The sequence below is a fragment of the Xiphophorus hellerii genome, chromosome 8 (assembly GCF_003331165.1).
Source record: "Xiphophorus hellerii strain 12219 chromosome 8, Xiphophorus_hellerii-4.1, whole genome shotgun sequence".
NCBI lineage: Eukaryota > Metazoa > Chordata > Actinopteri > Cyprinodontiformes > Poeciliidae > Xiphophorus > Xiphophorus hellerii.
Window position 1 is genome coordinate 15465091 of NC_045679.1, and position 19476 is coordinate 15484566.

Below are 19476 nucleotides of genomic sequence, written 5' to 3' on the forward strand. Positions count from 1 at the left end.
TCATTAATCCCATGTAAAATGTAGCCAGTAAGGATTTCTGCACATTAATCTAGCCCACCTTTTGATTAAAGAATCACAATAAAGAGGGAAACAAGCCTAACCCAGATGCATAGAAGGGACAAAATATTTATCTTTAAGCATCTATTGTGATTTGACTTGATAATTCAGGCTCTAAGCAAAAGGTTTCAAATAACTCAGTGCACAAAAACAAATGTATCGAAGAAAGCCATAATAAAGGAATGGGTAATGACCAGTTTTACTCTCAGAGACCAGAGGTTTACTCTTTCAGCACTTGATTAGAACCAAGCTTGAAACTAAACTTTTATCTGCTGTTCAAAGGAATATCGTCTTTCTCCTTTGTTCTTTACTCAATACAGAGCTAAACTTTCAGCAAACCACATGCCTCTTCAAAAATGCCTTGAGTAAATGAATTTTTAAATCTGATGTTTAACTTAAAAGGAAGCCATCCTAATGCCTTACATGAATGTACATTTTTAGAACCGACTGCGGCCACAGGTCTTAGTTTCCACTGCAGCAGAGGATTGTCTGGGTTTTTCTGTGCGTCTCAAATCTCACCTCCCACTGATTCTGCGGGGACTGGCTCTTGAGCTGGATCAGCCAGTCCTGCTGGCCGTCACACACGGCACAGTGGTGCATGGTGATGATGACGGGCCGTGTCAGCAGGGCCCCAGGTGGCCCACAGCTCACTATGGGGCTCAGCACTGTTTGACCATCTTCCACAGAAGGCCTGAAGGTTTTATTTAGAGAGAAAAAAAGAAAAAGGAGCATACACATGCTGTTCAGTGACAGTGTTGACAGCAGTCTGTGTGAGAGTGTGATAGGGCACAGTGGACGGGGGTAAACACAGCTCTCGGGGTGTTGAGCAGATATCCGTACCTCAGGTTGTCCTTCCTCTGAACTGTCACGTACATCTCATAGACTCTGCCTTGAGGAATGGCCCCCGCTGGTATGAGCAGACTCACCCCTGACGAACAAATAGACAGGAAACAAGCATGCAACCAAAACTTTGACTTGTGTGGCACACCAGTGTAGTATGCATGTTATATTTATGGTATTTTTTATGTTTGTTCTGCTTAATTTGAACTGTAAATCTCACATATGGATGCATCAAAAGGGGTCAAGATAAAAAAGAAAAATATTTGTTTTTGGAAAATTGTTTTGGAAACTATCACATCTTTCTTCTGAACTCTGTGCCATAGTGATAATATGTATTCTCACATAAAACTCATATTTTATTGCCTTTTCCATGACATCGGAAATGATGCCGGATTTCATTTCTACAATCAATGATCTCCCTTCTCCTTACAGCTTTCCTATATAGCTACAGCTATCATGATTTGCATTTTCCATCTGAGATTGATTTGAAATGATGTCTCGTCTCATGGGGTTTCTTTTTGGGAACAAATCCATCAAATTTCCTCATGCATACACACAATCTAGACTTTTCTCTCTCAGGAGAGGGAGGTATTAAGTTTGAACACTGATTTCCATTGTAATTGAAGTAAACTTCTCAAAAAGGTGACAGACAGGTTTTCCCTTCAATCACGGATCTGCCTCACAGGAAAGCTGTGACGCATTTTAAAATGCAGGAACAGCCACACAGGAAGTGTCACCAAATATTTCATTACTCTGACACACAAACATATCGAATATCAAATGCCCTTTCTGCCCCATACCGCCTGTGTAACATAATAAGTTGAGAATATTTTTCAGGTATCATAAAGAAAACGAAAAAAGAAAAAAAAAACTTGAGAAATGTGAGAAGTCTGTGCATCCTTTAATGTCAGAGCTAGTTTGTCTATGCTTGTCAACACGCATCTGTGGTGTGATCCGTACAGCCTGCACGTGTTTGAAGTGAAGACAGCATGGCTAATGTAAGCTGCCTCAAACTAGAACACCTCGACTTTGGCGCTTCTGGTGGAGGCACCTCAGGTATCCATCAACTCCTGTCATACTGCGCGCAGTCAGCTGCCTGATAAGTTGCATATGGCTAAGCGTATCACTTCAAAGTCACATCTGTTTGTATGTTTTATGTAGTGGTGGTATAACAGGCAGCTAAGGTCTGTAAGTAGAACAACACGCCTACTGTACCCAGAGTTTGTTTTACACCGAAAACTGAAAGTATGTGTTTGTGTTGAAAACTACATGAGGATTATGGATGATTTGGTTTTAGCAGTCAAAAAAAGGTTTGTATTTGATTAATTATTATATTAGTAAAAATCTTATGGAGAACATAAGAATATGTACATATCTAGGACTTATTTGCATTGTATTTTGAGTTAAAACATTGTTGACATCCCTTATAAAAAGATTTCAAAGCATGAGCTATAAAAACATAAAATAATCCATATTTTATTACACTTGAGCTCACTCTGTAGGGCGGCTGGACTCAGCCTTAGACATTGGGTGAGAAGCAGGTGGAGCTCAAACTAGAGCTGCTGGTGTTTTTTCACTCCCTTACAATCCTCCTTATTGTACAATGAATAAATAGATAAACTAGGGCTCTCTTCCAACCTTGCCTGTAACTGTTCTGGTGATTTTGAACATTTTGTTGCTTTGACTATAGGTGTTGATAAGTCTTTTTTATATAAATTATAATTTTTTTCTTATCATGGAATTATTCCCTGATGTAGAAATGTAGTCAAATATTGAATTTTAAAAACTTTTTTTGGTGGGTTATCTCAAACAAAAACACATTTTTGTGAAGATACTTCTCTATCTGCTAAACCAGAGAACATTTCTACTGAATATCAAATCAATACCCAGATATGGAAACAGGTCTGCATCTTGCTGTTCTACCTGAGTTGGGCACAATCAGCTGCCCCCCCTGCGAACTGAAGGAGCCCAGAGCGGTGCAGGAGGGATCCCTGGTGCGCAGCAGCGTCTGCGTCTGCATGCGCCGGCCCATCGTGCTGTCGCTGTTGTCCAGCAGGCAGTGGGGAAGCTTTGGGGACAGCTTGGAGGACAGCTCCCCTCCCAGGTCGTCCTGAGGGGTCACCAGACCCGAGGAGTTGTACACCTTAATCTTCAGGTTGGGCAGTGGATCCAGCAGGGGGGAGTTGGTCATGGGGATTTTGTCGGCCACGTCATGGAGAGCGTAAACCGGGCCGCGGTACATGGCGGCCGCTGAGGTCAAGTCAGGGGGTGCTGTTAAGAGGTCAGCTGTGGGGGGGGGGGGGGGGGGGGGGGGGGGGGGGGGGGGGGGGGGAAGCAAAGTAAATCAAATTTTTGTATTTTTGGGGAAAAACACACAAAACTGAACTCAGAACAGCTGCTTTGCTTTACTCTGCTGTTTTTCACTCATTAAGGAAGTCTGCTTCAGTGGCAACAAACATTACTCAGTCTGAGAAGTTCTAGGCGCAGCTGTGATTCATGAAGAACAGATGGCATCACAAGAACTGAGTTTACCCTGTAGGTAGCCTGCAAAGTTAAGCTCCTTTACTGCCTCCACACCCACTCTGCTTTCCTGCCACAGGATACTTTATATCACACATATGCCACGGAAGGTAATAAAATTAGGGGTGATTATTTGTTGTTTATGAAACGTCAGTAACTGTGGTGATTACACTGTGAATTAAGGGGATCACTGCAGAGAGGAGATTGCAGGTACAGGTAGAGGAAAAACAGACAAACAGATACAAGAAAAATAAAATCTTTCTTGGTTTTCCACGTTTAAAAACTTTGTATTAAGTGCTACAAATTAAAGCAGAATGATGAAAACCAATTAGGATTTCCACAAATCCTTTGAAATGAAACATTTGATGCCTAAGTTAACATTTATTTCCCATAAAATTAAAATAAAAAGTGATAATGTGATAAGACACTAAACAGAAATGTTGATCAGCTGAACTGAAAATCCCTTAGCCAACTTGCCTTAACATGTTTCTTTATCATTATTCAGTCTCATTAATGTTACTTCTATATAATGTGAAAATTGATTACATAGTGAAGCATGTAGTAGTAAAAATCTACTATATGATACAGATTTTACTACTAATTAGAGCTTGAAGCCTTACAAATGTTCTTTCTGTTTATACTCATATTACTGGTAATTGATAATGAAACACTTTGAATAATAATTTCTCAAAACATTGATTTTATATGTGTTAAGATCACCTCTGGGACATCTCTTTGTATGTTTCTCCCTTACAGAAACAATAGTAGGCCTGACCCTGGCCTGAGGTCTTCCATTTTTCACCTCAAAATGAAAGTTAGTTTTTAAAATTAACTTAAGCTGTAGTGAAAAATACTTTAGCATGATTTCATTATGGAAGAGGAAACTTGAAAACCTTATAATGCTTTTTAAAACCTTTTTTTACTGTCTCCAGTCATTATTGTCACGCTTTACCTTTAAGTCCAGTTTAAGTGCTGATGACTCACTTCAGATCAACACTGTGGCACAGAGGTGGCTCCAATTACGCTTTAATGATAGGTCCTGGTTTAACCTTTTGTCACATACTTCATCATCATAGCAAGTCATTCACATAAACATAGTCTTCACATCAACTGTAGTCCAAAGAGCACATCTGCATTCAAATGATCACAGAAATGTTTGCTACTTTAGAGCATCCAGGTCAAACAAACCTCTAAAGGCGGATGTTATGGGCTGTTAATATAAGCCACTCCAGATGTCTCTCAAAGCATTTAGGCTAACACAACTTGATCTAATGTGCTGTAATGTTCACTTGTCCTTCAACTAAATGTTGTTTACCGAGTTTGCTTAAAAGTCAAAATATTTAAAATAAAGACAATTACAAAAACAAAAATATGCTTGAGGTAAAGCTGACATAATTCTAAGAAATTTTAACACTTTGTAAAAAAGGTTTATGTTATTTTTGACTGTAAGCTTTTGTACTGACAGTTGATCTTCAATAATACGTTAAAAACTACTTCTTTTTTTTTTGCTAATGCACAACAAGGCAACGATAATGATAGAGATGTTTGCTAAGAAACGATACTATTTTGGAATCAAATCCTTTACCAAGTCTAAAGTAGCTGGATATATTATGGCCTGTGGCTATTTTATTGAATTCATTAATTTTTTGTCAAGAAACATAACTAAAATCTTACATCATATCATTTCAAGTTTAAGGTAAAGTGACATAATGTACTTTTTTATTGGGAGCTCTTTTAAATGACATTTGGACCTCGTTCACTTAATTTTAATATTTTTGAACTTTGATTAATCTACCCTTTTCTGCTCTGGTTGTCATGCTGAGGTACTAAACTAAATATTTAATTTAGAATTAAATAAAAATAATAATAAAAACAATAAAATACAAGAAAATCTAAATGAAAAATGCTAATTTTACATAAGATAATGGAGTAATTAGTTATGCATGTAAATTCAAAAACAAAATAATGCCTTTTTTCAAGATTTCCAATAATTTGCACATGTTGTACCTATTTTGTCACATATGTCCACAAATTAAAAACCTTAATGTCCCAGTTGACCCACCTTTGCGTGCGGTCTTGATGCTGACCGGTTGGAAGCCTCCGTTCAGGGCAGACGAATCGATGATGTCGGAGCTGAACTCCCGATGGTTCTTCCTGTAGATGAAGAGCGCCACGACGACGGAGATAACCACGCACAGAATCACGGCGATGACAATACCCACATAGAGGGCTACGTCATCCGTACTGGGAGCCACTGGGGGGAACAAGCAGAGATAGGATACAGATAGGAGAAGAGTCTTTTAAAAGCTCATAACTTTGCATCAATAAGATTAGGCTTTCTCTTTCAACATGCAGGAGTTGCGATGAAGACATTATCAGCGGACTAATATCCTGGCTTGGGATTGAGCCGGATATTAACAGCCATAATACAGGGAAATAAATGCAGAAAGCTAATTTGTTTTTTTTTTTCTTTTCCCCATCTGGTATTTTTTATATTCATATATTTGCAAAAAATAATTTCCCTATCCGAAACATGTTACAAAGGAACAAATACACACATAGTTCTTACAGCAAACAAATTAAAGTCTTTACTCCAATGCTAATAAAGGGCAGAGATTTTACAAAGTCAAACCTGGATATTTCTTAAAAGAAACAGAGCTGTTCTGTATTTGAGAGGATGTTGTTCACAAGGCCTCATAAATATGATAATTAACGCTGATTATCAGATAATGATGATAAGAGTCTGGAGAAACAACACAATTAAGATACATGGCCACCCCGGCGTAACACAGCGGCAGGCTGAATCACGCTCAGACGCAAGATCAAAAGTTCTTGGACACATAGTTGTGCAGGATTTCATCTTCAAATCGCAGCGCTCCGTGCTGAAGTTCAGAGCCCGTTTGCGTCTTTGTTCTTACACACTGCAGATAAGATCTAGACATAGCTTGGATTTCTCAAATTGTCTTTCATCTCTGCCCGCCTCCCAGAGTTTTTCTGTCCATTTTCCAGCTGGAGAAACCTCTGTGATTAGTTGGCCAGGCATGGAAGAATATATATGCAGCTGCTAGAGCCAGACAGTGAGTACAGATCAGGCCTTTTATTAGATGCTGACTGACAGTCTGAACTCTGTGGTGCTCTATGAAGAATGTCCTTCAGTGTCACAACTTGACAAATGAGGAGGGGGAAACACTTCTTTCGAGGTAATGAAATACCAGGGGGGCTTGTGGGAGCATGTGTCCGTGCATTGTTTGGCATGTTAGCACAGGGCCTACATGCTGTAGGGTTGTTGAAAAAGTCAAACAAAAAGAATGCAAATGCATACTTATTTATAAGAGAACAAAAGGCATTTTGATAAGGGGGAGAATCCCATTTTTAGGATAAGCACTTATGCAAATTGCGCTGAATATGCAGCAGATGGCAGTGTCACCCATAAATCCAAAGACAAGGCTTTGAAGACATGCATGATGGTGGAACATGTGTGCAGATGGCACTCATGTGTCTCTTGTGCTCAGTTTCACAAAGAAGCATGAAGCAGTAGAGCAAAGAGGCTGTGAGGGAAGAGGGTTTTTGCAAAAAGGGAAAGCCATAAGTTTACTAATTACATACTCTGAAGAACCATATTTATATCAATTATCAAGTTGCAATTTCAAACTTCATTTGACTTAATTTTGTGTTTTATGTGAAAGACCAACACAAACTGGTAAAGAATTGTAAACTATAAGGAAAATAGTACATACTTTTGAAAGATTTTTACAATCAAAAATCTGAAAAGTGTAGCATACATTTGTATTTAGAACTAGTTGCTCTAATACCCCTAAATAAAATCCACTGCAACCAACTGGATTCAGGGAAACAGGCAAATCCACCAAAACACAGAGTCAAAAAGCCTATGGAAACTTTGGAGAAGAACAGCTTTGTTGGCAGATCAACAATCAGCCACACACTGCAGAAATCTGGACTTTACTGAAGAGTGGTGACAGGAAATCTGTTGATGAAGGAAAAGTCCAATTTTAAGTTTGCCACAAGAGGACACAGCAAATGCGGTAAAAGGTGCTCTAGTCAGACTTTCTGAACTATATGAAAATCTTCAGGTGTGACTTAAAACCAACTCTGCACATAACCCTAAATATAACATCCTCATTGCAAGACATGGTGGTGACGACATCATGCTGTATGGGTATTTTTTCTTTAGCAGAGACAGGGAAGCTGGTTACAGTTGATAGGAAGATGGATGACACTAAATACAAGACAATATGATAATAAAATCTCTTAGATGCTGGCATAGACACCATCCAGACTCTAGATGTGTTAAATAGTCCAGTTAAAGACGAGACCTACGTTCAACTGAGAAGATAAAATGTTTGTGACTGCAAAATGATAAATTGGGAAACGGTTTTAGCGTTACACAGAACTAACCTAAGGGTAAAAGGAGCATAATGTAGTGCACAGTTTGTTGCTATAAACTTAAAATGCATTTAATGCACAGTATGAGCAGTGAGGATGAAGAAGAAGACTGTGTTACAGCAGAGGTTTAAGTTTCCTGAATGACTATAATTAGACACACTTTATGTACTGCAAAAAGCACATCAGTCTATATTATATTAATGTATCTTCCTTAGAAAGCATATTTGTAACATAGGCGTCTCTACTCAGCCTTGCCTTAAACATCCTCTTCCAGATGCATCCTAATGTATGTCAGAGCTCTAATCTTTCCTCTCGCAGAGTCACAAACACAAAACAGAGCAGGGCGCCAGTGATGAAGGTCTAAAAATGTAATTTCACTCCGCTCCCTCTGCAGAGCTTCCCTGCAGTTGCTTAACATATATCCCCTCAGTCGAACAATCTTCCATCCACGCTTTGATGATGAATGCAGCAACCTGCTAAGTGTACGCATTAAAATGTATCACTCAGATTAATATGTCCCTTTGAACATGAGCTATTGTCAGAAGTGGAAAAATACAAGGAGTGAAAATGAAACAGATTATTAAACACTCTATTTTCTGTGAAGAGCAGAAGATTTAAAGACGGAGGGAGAGACAGATTTACAGAAAGACTTAAAGGCATAAAACACTGCAACAAAAAAGAAGTGTGATGGGAGATGTTTAGAAGTGGTCCTATTGCACATTGCTGTCAGAGTGGAGTTGGGCTTACTTTAAATCCAATCTTAATTACTTAAATAACTTACATTATTAAGACTGAAATGAATGTTATTAACATTTTAATATTTTTTGTTGTTTTTTTTTTAGAGAAAACGTTAAAAGACAGAAGGGTAGATTCATCCGTACTCTAACAAGGTCAAAAAGCCCTTGGCCATCTGCAATTATTTTCTTCATGCTTTTGTTTGGTTCAGAAATTAATTTGCTAACATCTAATGATAAAACGTTACATAAGGTGTCTTCTAATGACTGTTTTAATTATTTCTGCAGTAGCTGCAGCACAGTGAGATGCCGCTGACTTTGAACTAAGAAAGCAGATACCTAAAAAACACTTAGCTCCTTTCTTAAAGATATCTCCAGCTTTCAGAGTCTTCATTATTTCACACTTATAGTAGCCCCACAATTAAGTGTTAGAGTTTTTAAAGCTTGAATCAAATGGTGCTCTTTCCTTCACGACTGTGAAGACCCTTAGCCTTGAGAACCTAATTAAGGTCTAAGATTCTGGTAAGACATCTGACAACTCAAATGATTAAAAATGTTCCAAATTTCTATTTAAGCCCTCTGTGTAGAGGGTCATCTTCTATTGTGCAAGAAAAAGAAGTTGTCTGCAGAGGGTTTTTAACCCAATCAGCACATATTATCCATGTTTGAATTCAATTCAGTTTATTTTTATAGTGCCAATTGACAGCACAAAAAAAAGTCAAACAATGCTGTCAAGTCAAACAATGCTGTCAAATTCAGTTTATTCTTCAAAAGTGGTTAAAAAGTGTTTTTCTTTCTAAGGAAACCCAGCAGATTGCATCATGTCACTGAGAGTGGAAAGTTGCCTGCATTGTGTCGCTAACTTTGCAGCAATCCATCATACTGAGCATGCATGTGGAAACCTCAGAAGGGAAAATCCCTCTGTGTGAACAGCCTTCTGCCACAACTGACGGGGGGTTTGAGAAGACATACAAAAAATGGAAAAAAATTAACACTGAAGCATTGATCCAGAAGTATTTTCTATGTTAAAGAAAAGTAAAGAAATTAATGACAGTATTAGTTCCTCTACTGGCTTCATCTAGAAGAGAAATAGATCAAAACAATGAAGTTCTTAGTCCGATTTGAAGCTTATACGACGAGCGAAAGCTGCGACTACAGTTAGTCGCAGGAAGATTTATTTAGGAGAGGTTAAGGACTGAAAGAGAGGGCCAAGTGTATCATTCACAGAAGGAGAACATTAAGTTGTTCCCCTTCAGGAAGATATCAGCTAATTAGAATGCCAGACAAGATGTAACTTCTATGAAGAAAAAAAAAACAGAGCGAACATAAAGCTATAAGCTGAAATAATGCAAAATTAAGAAAGTAGTAAGAGAAAATTGCAAAGTGAAAAAGTGGTCATTATGTCACCCAGCAGTCTAAATCTATAGCAACATAATAGCCGAGATAGCTAAGGAGAGTCAAAGTCAGTCTCTATTCATGTTTATCCAAAAGGAAAGTTTTAAGCCTAGTCATAAACTAGACCGGGTGTCTGCATCACGGGCTAAAACTGAGAGCTGGTTCCACAGGAGAGCAGTCTGAAAACTAAAATACTTATCTCCTATTCTACTTTTAGAACCTGTGGAAACCAAGAGTAGTGCTCTGTTTTCTGATGTGTTTCTGCTCTATCCACAAGTACAATGTAAATACACAACCAAGATTGCTTTGATGATTTTCTGGCACTTTTAAGATGTTGATCAAATACATACAGAGTGCTTTGACATAAAACATGAATAAGTGTGAAAATAGTTTATTCATACAGAGAATTGACTGGATTCTAAATGTGTCTTGAGCTTTCTGGCAATTTGCATAATATGCAGACTTTGATAGTGACATTTATTAGTTTTATTCTTTTTTATGTGATTTTGTTTAGCTACAAATACAAAAATGGCATTTTCTAAAAGTGGTATAATCTTAGAAGCACAAATGGGTCTAAATAAGGGATAAAAATGCCTTAATAAGATGCACACATTTTCCAGCCACTTAAACTGATACACATATTTTACTTCTTGGTAACACAAATGGTGAATCAACCAGTCAAATAGCCGCTGCCGAATGTGATGAAGACAGCCTGCGGAAGTTCAAGCTGAGCATCATGAATGAGAAAAAAGGGAATTCTGATGGCTATTGTTGCATTCGGGCTGGTCGGAATATTTCAGAATATGCTGATCTACTGAGATTTTTGTGCACAAACCCCTAAAAATGTTCTTCCGCAAACGACAGCTATGTGGTAGACAACTCCTTTTGGATGTCAAGTGAGAATTACTGTAGCTCAAACCATTTGTGCCAAACTAGGTATGCACAACGTTATCTGTAGATGCACAATAACCATCATGCCAAGTTAAACTGAGGCTAGATCCATGCTGGCTCAACAAAGTTGGACAATAACAGATCAGAATAACATTTCCTAATCCAACCAGTCTTGATTTTAGCTGTAACATTCAAATGAAAGCTGCTTTGTATCAGACTGCTCCTATTGGAGTAGTAATGTGGGGGATTCTTCTCAGCACTGTTTGAGTCCTTTGAATACCAAATGAGTATTGTTGCTGACTATGTAATAGTGTATCAATCCCATATTGCAAACCTCAAATTACTTTGAAATGGTTTATTGAATAATGACATGAGAGCAAGTTCACTGCACTCTGGCATCATGGGTATGGGGGCAATAAATTTACATCAACTGGGTGATGTAATTATATCAAAGTGGACCGAAATCTCTAAGAAATTATGACAGATTTTTACAATCTATGCCACATAAAATTAAAGCACTTCTAAAGGGAAAAACGGTTTATATCCACCACTAGTGAAGTGTACCTCAAACTGTCTAGTAAGTATACATGCAGCCTCAAAGTTGAAATCCGATGTACTACTCAGTGCAGACAGTGAGAAACCAAAACCCTGAAGTTGGTAGCGTTTCAAAAAAGTATAGTTTTACTAAATTTTGAAAAACAGCTTTTAGTATCTGGGAGAGTTTCTGCTTTGGAAAGACAAAGGGAGACCTGATTGTTTTTCCCCCCGTCTGGTCCTCATTTATCAAAAAATAATATAGGTGAATGGACTGCAAGCATTTCGATGCAAAGGTCGCTATTCATCAATTTGGATATGCCAAATATATACCATCTTTGAGATCACCCACAGAAGTTTAGGCCAACATGAAGCAGAACGAATTAGATCTGCACACCAACAGTAAAACACATCATTACAATATTTTTAGCAAATATTTCATTAAAGACAAATTCTGACTGAACAAGATTTTTATGAATATTCTCTCTTTAGAAAGTATGATACCCAAACTGATGTCTCAATGGCAACTGAGTTGATAAATATTGTTGATAAATATCAATATTTATTGGACTGCTATTAGTTCTTAGTGCAAAAGGTGTATTTAGTACCACAAGATTTTAAGTGATGCTTTTAAGTCTCTTCAATAATTACATTTTTACTCACCAATTTACTTTAAAGATTTGAAAAAAACACAGAGCTTGTTTGCTGGTATATTATGATGGTATTGTAGAAATTAAGCAGTGATGATCAAATTAAAGCACAATGATAATTTGGAAAGCAGTATTTTTTAAAGATTTTACTGCACATTTGCAGACATGTTTTTTAGTGTTTTATTTTAGTGTTTCTTTTTCTTGTTCGGTGATATTGAGTGCTTTGAAAGGCGCCTTCAAATAAAATGTATTATTATTTATTATCATATTTTCAATGTCAAATTTGTTAGACTGTAGTGACAAATACAGTTTGTTCATAAGCTGCTTATAAAAAAAAACACCAACAAAAACAAAACAAAAGGTGGAGACAGAGACATATACATGCATGGGAATAACAGCAAACAACAAGAAAAAAAAGAAATTATAAGATGAAAATAAACAACAACTCACATGAATTTCCAAAATCACCCTCGTCATTAGCCTCAGTAGACTTCTGATATAAGGAACCTTTAAAAAAAAAGAAAGAAAAGGTTGTGGATGGGGAGGAGGGTGTGAGAGGTAAGGTGGGAGGGCAAAGAAAGAGGGATGATGAAAATCAAATTTCAAACAGAAAAACTAACTCAACAAATGAGACAGCGACAAACCCATGAGCAAGAGCGATGACACAGGGATGTGATCGTTCTTGATTTAGCCCCCCCTCCTTGCCGTATCTGTGCATGCTGTATAGAGATGAATGAAGGGAAAACAGGGGGAGAACATGGAGGCTCTCTGAGGAAGCGGCACGATCCATCAAGTGGGCTTAGTGCTTCGGCAGCAGCAGGACAGATGCTGGCAGGTGAGGGGAATGGAGGGGCTGATAAAGTACGAGCTCCAGCAGAGTCAATAGAACCTACAGCCTTGCATCTGTCACTGGAAGGTGGATGGAGACGTTAGTGAACGAGATAAAAGGAATGATTATGTTAAGAAAGCGGGAAGAGGAGAAAGCTGAAGGACAGCGATTAGAAAAATTGGACACGTGCGATTGGGAGATTTAGGAAATCTTCGGCATAGAAGGTTTTCTGGCTCCTGCTGGTATTTTAGAAGCTTTAGCTGGGGCCAGACTGAAAGGCAGAGCCAGCGCACAAGCACACATAATATTCAGTCTCCCTGAGACATCCATAAACAACTATACAAACAATGAAATCCTTATTGGAAAGGGAGAGTGCCACAGGAAGACAAGTGGACTGACAGGAAAATCAATGATGTAATAGATGAGGTCGGTGCATGCAATCAGGCGTTGGGGATGCAGGGTTGGAGCAAGCGGGAGGCGACAGTAAGCGGATGCCCCTTCTGAACCCATCCTGTGAAGTTTCCATATATCCAGACTGAGAGTACTGGAAAACCAGCATAATAGCTTCTTTAGTGGATGGGCTCCAGAGGAAAACAAGCAGCTCCAGACAGAGGAAAAAAAATCCTTTTTTTTCACTCTACTTATAGATCCAGGAAGGAAGTTGGGATCATAGCACAGGTAATCAATGTGAGTGTTGAACATTACTCCTTTAGCTTGACAATTTTCCAATCTTGGAGGCATACTTTGTTCTTTTGTTTGTGAAAAGAGCCATTATTAAAAAATTTAAAAGGTTAATTTCAGTCCCTGCTACTTATTAATCTATGTGAAACCAAACATCCAGAGACAATTTGATCAAGACCTTTAAGCCAAAGTGTAAATAGCAGAACTCAAGCTTGGCATCGTAATTGTGCCGTCTTGTCTCACAGCATTAAACCATGCACCCTTGCTGGTGTCTGGATTTCCCTGTTCTGTGGATCGATATGTCAAGAAAATGTCATGTCTGCGAGCAGGGTTACCGGAGGCTCAGCAAACAACATATGAATTCAGAAACACAGACCACAGGGGAAGTGCCAAACACAGACGGGTCACCCATGGTGAACTGTGGTAGCTGAACAAGTTAGAAATCCAAAGGTTTTCTCTGAATGTGCAGAGTGCAACCTTTCTGGATCAATTTTACGATATTTAACTTTAGTAAATGTAACACCCAAAACTCCCTGACTGTTAAAATGCAATAAACAAGCTGTAAAGTAAAGTATCACACAACTCTTTCCTTTTTGACTGGGGTCAGTTGTGTTTCTACAGTGAGGAGTTATGGATGCCTGAAACATCAGGCCCTGTTTCAGCTCTGGCCAGATCAGATTCCTTCAGGCAGAGCTCTGTGATGGACTGCAATTGAAGTGATTTAAATAAATTCAAACATCAGAAAATAAGATCAAACTGCAACGAAATCCACAGACACGTGTTTGCTCAGATTCCAGCTCTGCACTGCAGGGAGCAAATCAACCGTCCGAGGTGAGTTCGGATTGCACACAACTTCCATTCCCAATCATATTTGCCATAACATGAGCTTTCAGATAATGGGCCGTTCTCCTAAATGCTTGTGGAAATGGTCGTTAGCATTGGCATAAGTGGCTCTGGCCTCTTAGCTTCTAAAAAAAATCAATCTCTGAAATGATCCTGAATCTATATCATTATGGCTCTATATTCTCGGTAAACTAGCCATCAATCCTCCAAGAACTAATGCTTTTGGGACAGGTGGAGCTGAGCCAGGCGAGAACAAGGGCAGGTGAGAGTTGGGCTAAAATATGTTGCTATGCTGAAGCAAAAAAAAACAAAACACAGTCTTACACTTTCTTTCACAGATTTTTTCCCCAATGTTTTTGTGTTCTTGTCTTAAACATTTTAAATTAGAATCACAAACTAGAACATTTTGTTGGGATTTAATGTAACAGACCAACATTAAATTTTATGAAGTAAATCTACGTTTTTTTTTAAATATTTGTATAAACATAAATCTTTGTGGAGTGTATTTGTCTTCAAACCTCAGACTCTTTTACTTTTTCTGTAATTACAACTGAAAATCTTTCAGGGTGTGTCTCTATCAGCTTTGCAGCACTAGTGATTGACATCTTCTTGTTCTTCTTAACAAAGTAGCTTATGTTGATTGAGATTAGAGGAAGAATGACTGCAAACATGCTTTTTCAAGTCTTGTTACAGATGCCAAATTATTTATATATCATATAGGATATGTTTTTATTAAAACTATCTGATGGCAGGTCTAGTTGTACAATCCAGGGTGTTGTCCCACTGGAAGGCAAACCTTCTTGCCAGTCTCTAGTTAATTTTAGCATCTAACAGGTTGTCTCCCCAGATTGCTCCATATTTAGCTCCATCCATCTTCCAATCACATCTAATCAGCTTTGGCTGAAGAAAGTATTGCTGCAGCATTATGCTGCCATTACCATGTTTCAAACGTAGGATGGTTCAATCAAGATTGTCTCATTTGGGCAGCACATCTTCTCCCATATCGGCTGTGTTCCCTAAATGGCCTCTTCCAGACTTTAATATGTCTTTCTTTCAACATTAACTTTCTTCTTGTTGCTCAATAGATCCCATATTTGTGGAATCCATGACTGATAGTTGTCCTGCTATCTGATTCTCCCACCTGAGCCATAGATTTCTGCAGCTCCTCCAGAAAACGTCTCCACAATTTCAACCCTGAAATGTCCAATGTACTTCTTGGCCTTTATATTCAAATAAAAGCAATATAAAGTCTGTAGTTTTAATGTGACAAAATATTTATTAAAAGTTCCAAGGGCAGGAGTGCTTCTGCAAAGCAATGTATAATCAGCTCAACAAAATCAGCTAATGCATTCGTGTAATCCACTTTCTGAATACGACACTTCCTGGCCTAGTACTCTGCAGACACATTTATTTACTTAATAAATATGGACTTTAATTAGTAATATAATGTTGACTCTAACTTATGATGCATTACAACTAGTAGCCATTTACAATGTGGTGCAACAGAAGCTGCACAAAGTGTTTGCCAGCTCTATTAAATTTAAGACACCTAGCAGCTGAGCCTCTGTTATATAATTAGTGTCACAATCACCATCTGTAATAGGTTTACACATGATGAAGGCGCAAGTGACAGTGATTGGATCTAACACCTCCAAAGATGTTTATTGCAAAAGAGTTTTATAAAACTAGACAGGGTCTAACTCAGTTTCTGTGCAGCATTTGCCTCTCTCCACACCTCATCCCCTTCCTCTTGTTGTTGAAGAAAAGATGGCAAAGATCATTTACTCAGACGAAGCCGAAGGGGCCAAATACTTCACCCTGTGACGGCCCCGCCATGTTGAAAACACACACACATCAAAGCTATAAATTTATGATTTCAATCTGTGAATGTGTTATAAATAAGTGGGGGCAGGATTGTTGGATTAGGCAAACCGTGCGGCTGTTTTTAACTTCCTGGCAGAAACGGCATAAGTAAACAATTCTCTGCTTGCGTGAAAAAAAAGGTCTGGCTTCATCACAAACTGGCTTTTATCTGTTGTTTTGTCAACATCAACGCAGTAAGACCAGTAAATGAATATTTCGGAGCAAGCCTAAATACAGCGTGTGCCAGAACTTCCCAGAGAACAGCTCAAAATTACATATACAGTTCTGGTCAGAGATGTACGTGTATTATTAGGGGTATCAATGTAGTTCATTTTGGGCTTTTCAAGATTTATTGAAGCCACTCTTTTCCCACGGTGGAATGATGATAAAACATTCAACCTCAATGATTGTTAAAAAATAAGAATTAGATGCACAAGTTTGAAAAAATCAAGGATTTCCGCCTTTCGTAACAGGGTTCAACATTTTACAGCTGGGCTCAAATATGTACATACACATTCACCAAAATGTATTTAGTTTTGGTTCTGTTTTTAGTTTGTAGGCTTTGTTTGGTTTTAATAGCTCAGTTTCTCTCAAGTATCTTTCACATCTGTTCCTGTTCACTTTTATTGTATTTCTTAAGACTTTGGCATTTGGTCATGTTTTATTTAGTCATTGTTCATCTGATCAGGACATTCTCCCTGTGTTTGCTGGTGTTTAGTCATTTCCTCATTAAACGTCTATTTTTATTCTTCCCTGCAGCTGTTCCACATTCGTTTAATCTATCTCGCCTGCTCCCACTCCACAAATTACCTTCCCAGTATTTATGCTCCTGATTTGTTCTCAGTCTATGTCATGGATTCCAATTCTTTACATGTTTCTTGCCATCATGTTGTCTCCATTCACTTTTTGTTGTATGTGATCTGTATTTCTTCTGTGCAGTAGGGCTGTACATGTTCCCTGCTTTGGGGGTTTTCACCAATTTTTTTTTGTTGTATGACTGGTCAGAAATTTAAAGGGAGAATGAGTAATGCTGAAAATGTCATTCCCCCCCACCACCACCACCAAGTATGGACTTAGCAGTTTTAAACTGTTCTAGGTTCTAGTTAGGTTCCACTCAGGATGCCTCCTGGACGCCTCCCTGGTGAGGTGTTCCGGGCACATCCCACCGGGAGGAGGCCCCGGGGAAGACCCAGGACACGCTGGAGGGACTATGTCTCTCGGCTGGCCTAGGAACGCCTTGGGATTCCCCCAGAGGAGCTGGAACAAGTGGCTGGGGAGAGGGAAGTCTAGGCCGCCCTTCTGCAGCTGCTACCCCCGCGACCGACCCCGGATAAAGTGGAAGAGAGTGGCTGGATGGATTGATGGATAGGTTCTAGTTAGTCCAAGAATATATTAACTTTATTCTTGGTTTTGCCACCTCCATTTAAATGTACAAATTAATAACAGGATTGGCAACAGCATCAAAATAGATTCCTAGTTTAGTCCCCTAATAAGGGCTATTTGTAAGTTCGGTTCACAAAGGTTAAAACTGATAAACATTTTAAACACTTTAAACTATTTTAACTTCCACAAGAAAGAAAGAGCGAGGAAAAGCCTAACGCTTTCTGTGCATATATTTGGTCCTGAATGTGTAATTCTATCCCTGTGTGGAACAGAGAAAATTGTTAATAAGTTCAAAATTGTACACAAAGTTCTTGTTTTATTAAATTAAGTGAAGTGTCTGGTAATCAATCCACCCAGGTAAAAGAACAGTTCAAATAAACCAGTCAAGGCGTTTGATGATATTCAAGCCCTTGATGAGTACATATAAACTACAGGATACCACCATATGTTCTCCCGGGTTGAAGTTCGGTATTTTTGGAAAAAAAAAAGTGTGAATAAAATGAGACAGATAAAGACAGAGGCTTTCCAGCTTCTGCTCTTGTTTTTCTGAGTGAGGTGAAGAAAAGCTGAGTGATAGACAAGGCGGAAGTGTTATATGTGGGTGTGAAACACATGGCGATGAAAGAGCACAGCGAAAACTTCTGGTCAAAAGGCGAAGAGATTCTTCTGGATCGGCGGGTTCAGAGAGAGTAGCACAGGATTAGCATGGGTACTTACTCTGCATGCACAGCCCGTCCGTGCAGTTCTTAGATTGGAGCACCACGCCCTCACAGTCCTTCCCTCCGTTTTTGGGTGCCGGGGCGCTGCATTCCCTCCTCCTGTAGTGGGTGCACTCTGTCCCACAGGTGGACCACTTACTCCACTCTGTCCACAGGCCATCCACTATCACACAGCAGACAGGACATGGATGAGGGTCGAATGAGTGAAATGAGGAAGATGGAGACAAATGAGTGCGTGAGTGGGTGAGTGGATTTGATTGAAACAGCGAGAATAGGTACATGTAAGCATGGAGACACAATATGCAAGCACAAGTTGCATCATGTTATGTACCCAGTTTTGTCCTGCTGAACCCTTTTTAGCCCATTAATAGGTGGGTGTATCATTTTGTTTTGTTTTTTTTGTTGTTGTTGTTGTTGCCATACCTGGGCAGAGAGGATTGCATGGCAGCTTCTGGATGCCCTGCCCTTCACAGATTGAACCTCCGTTCAGTGGGGCTGGGTTGGTACAGCTGCGCGTCCGTTTCTGGTAACCACGGCCACAGCGGCTGTTACACACTGACCACTCTGTCCATGTTGACCATCCACCATTTACTGGAAAAAAAGGTTAAAAGAGGCTTCAACTCAGGAGCATGAACAAATTAACAAGTCCTTGACAAAGCAAAAAAAAAAAAAGTCATCTGGTGACTAAAGTGAGAGATGGGGATCATCCAGTAATGATTAGTAGTTAATAAAAATAGAGACTGGAAGCACAAAGGATTAAGAAGATTCTAGATATATTTTCTGCAAAAACCTAGACTCCTCATTCAGGCTGTCCTATCTTCCCCCCCCAAAATGCTTTCATATCAGACTATGGTTCTACGAGGACACCAATGTCCTCAAGACAGTTAGGAGGTTAAAGTCCAATTCTATGCTGGATTACAGAATGTTGGCAGTCTTTTGGAAATGTTAATGTAAAGGTCTACGTACTCTACACAGATCAATCTAAGCTGTACTCATGTAGCTAATTCTTAATGTAGGATGCTAAAGGTATTATAAAACATCAACTCCATCATAATTTTGAATGACTGAATTGCTGCAGAGATGTTTACCAATATCTGTTCTCACATAAATCGGTAGCATCATCCTAATTAGGT

General features: G+C 38.9%; 1 protein-coding gene across 4 annotated transcripts in view; it reads right to left on the reverse strand.

The window, feature by feature from the left end:
- Positions 1-19476, reverse strand: part of unc5cb (unc-5 netrin receptor Cb) — a 145880-nt gene that overhangs the window by 10328 nt on the left and 116076 nt on the right. Inside the window, exons 6-12 of one of the 4 annotated variants that reach the window (XM_032570611.1) lie at positions 18767-18934; positions 18342-18506; positions 12476-12532; positions 5480-5671; positions 2821-3183; positions 898-985; positions 577-748 (exon numbers count right to left, since the gene is read on the reverse strand). In XM_032570611.1, the coding sequence (XP_032426502.1) occupies positions 577-748; positions 898-985; positions 2821-3183; positions 5480-5671; positions 12476-12532; positions 18342-18506; positions 18767-18934 (1205 nt within the window). The remainder of the gene's footprint in view (positions 1-576; positions 749-897; positions 986-2820; positions 3184-5479; positions 5672-12475; positions 12533-18341; positions 18507-18766; positions 18935-19476) is intronic. The other 3 variants (XM_032570613.1, XM_032570612.1, XM_032570614.1) reach the window with 3 other exon arrangements.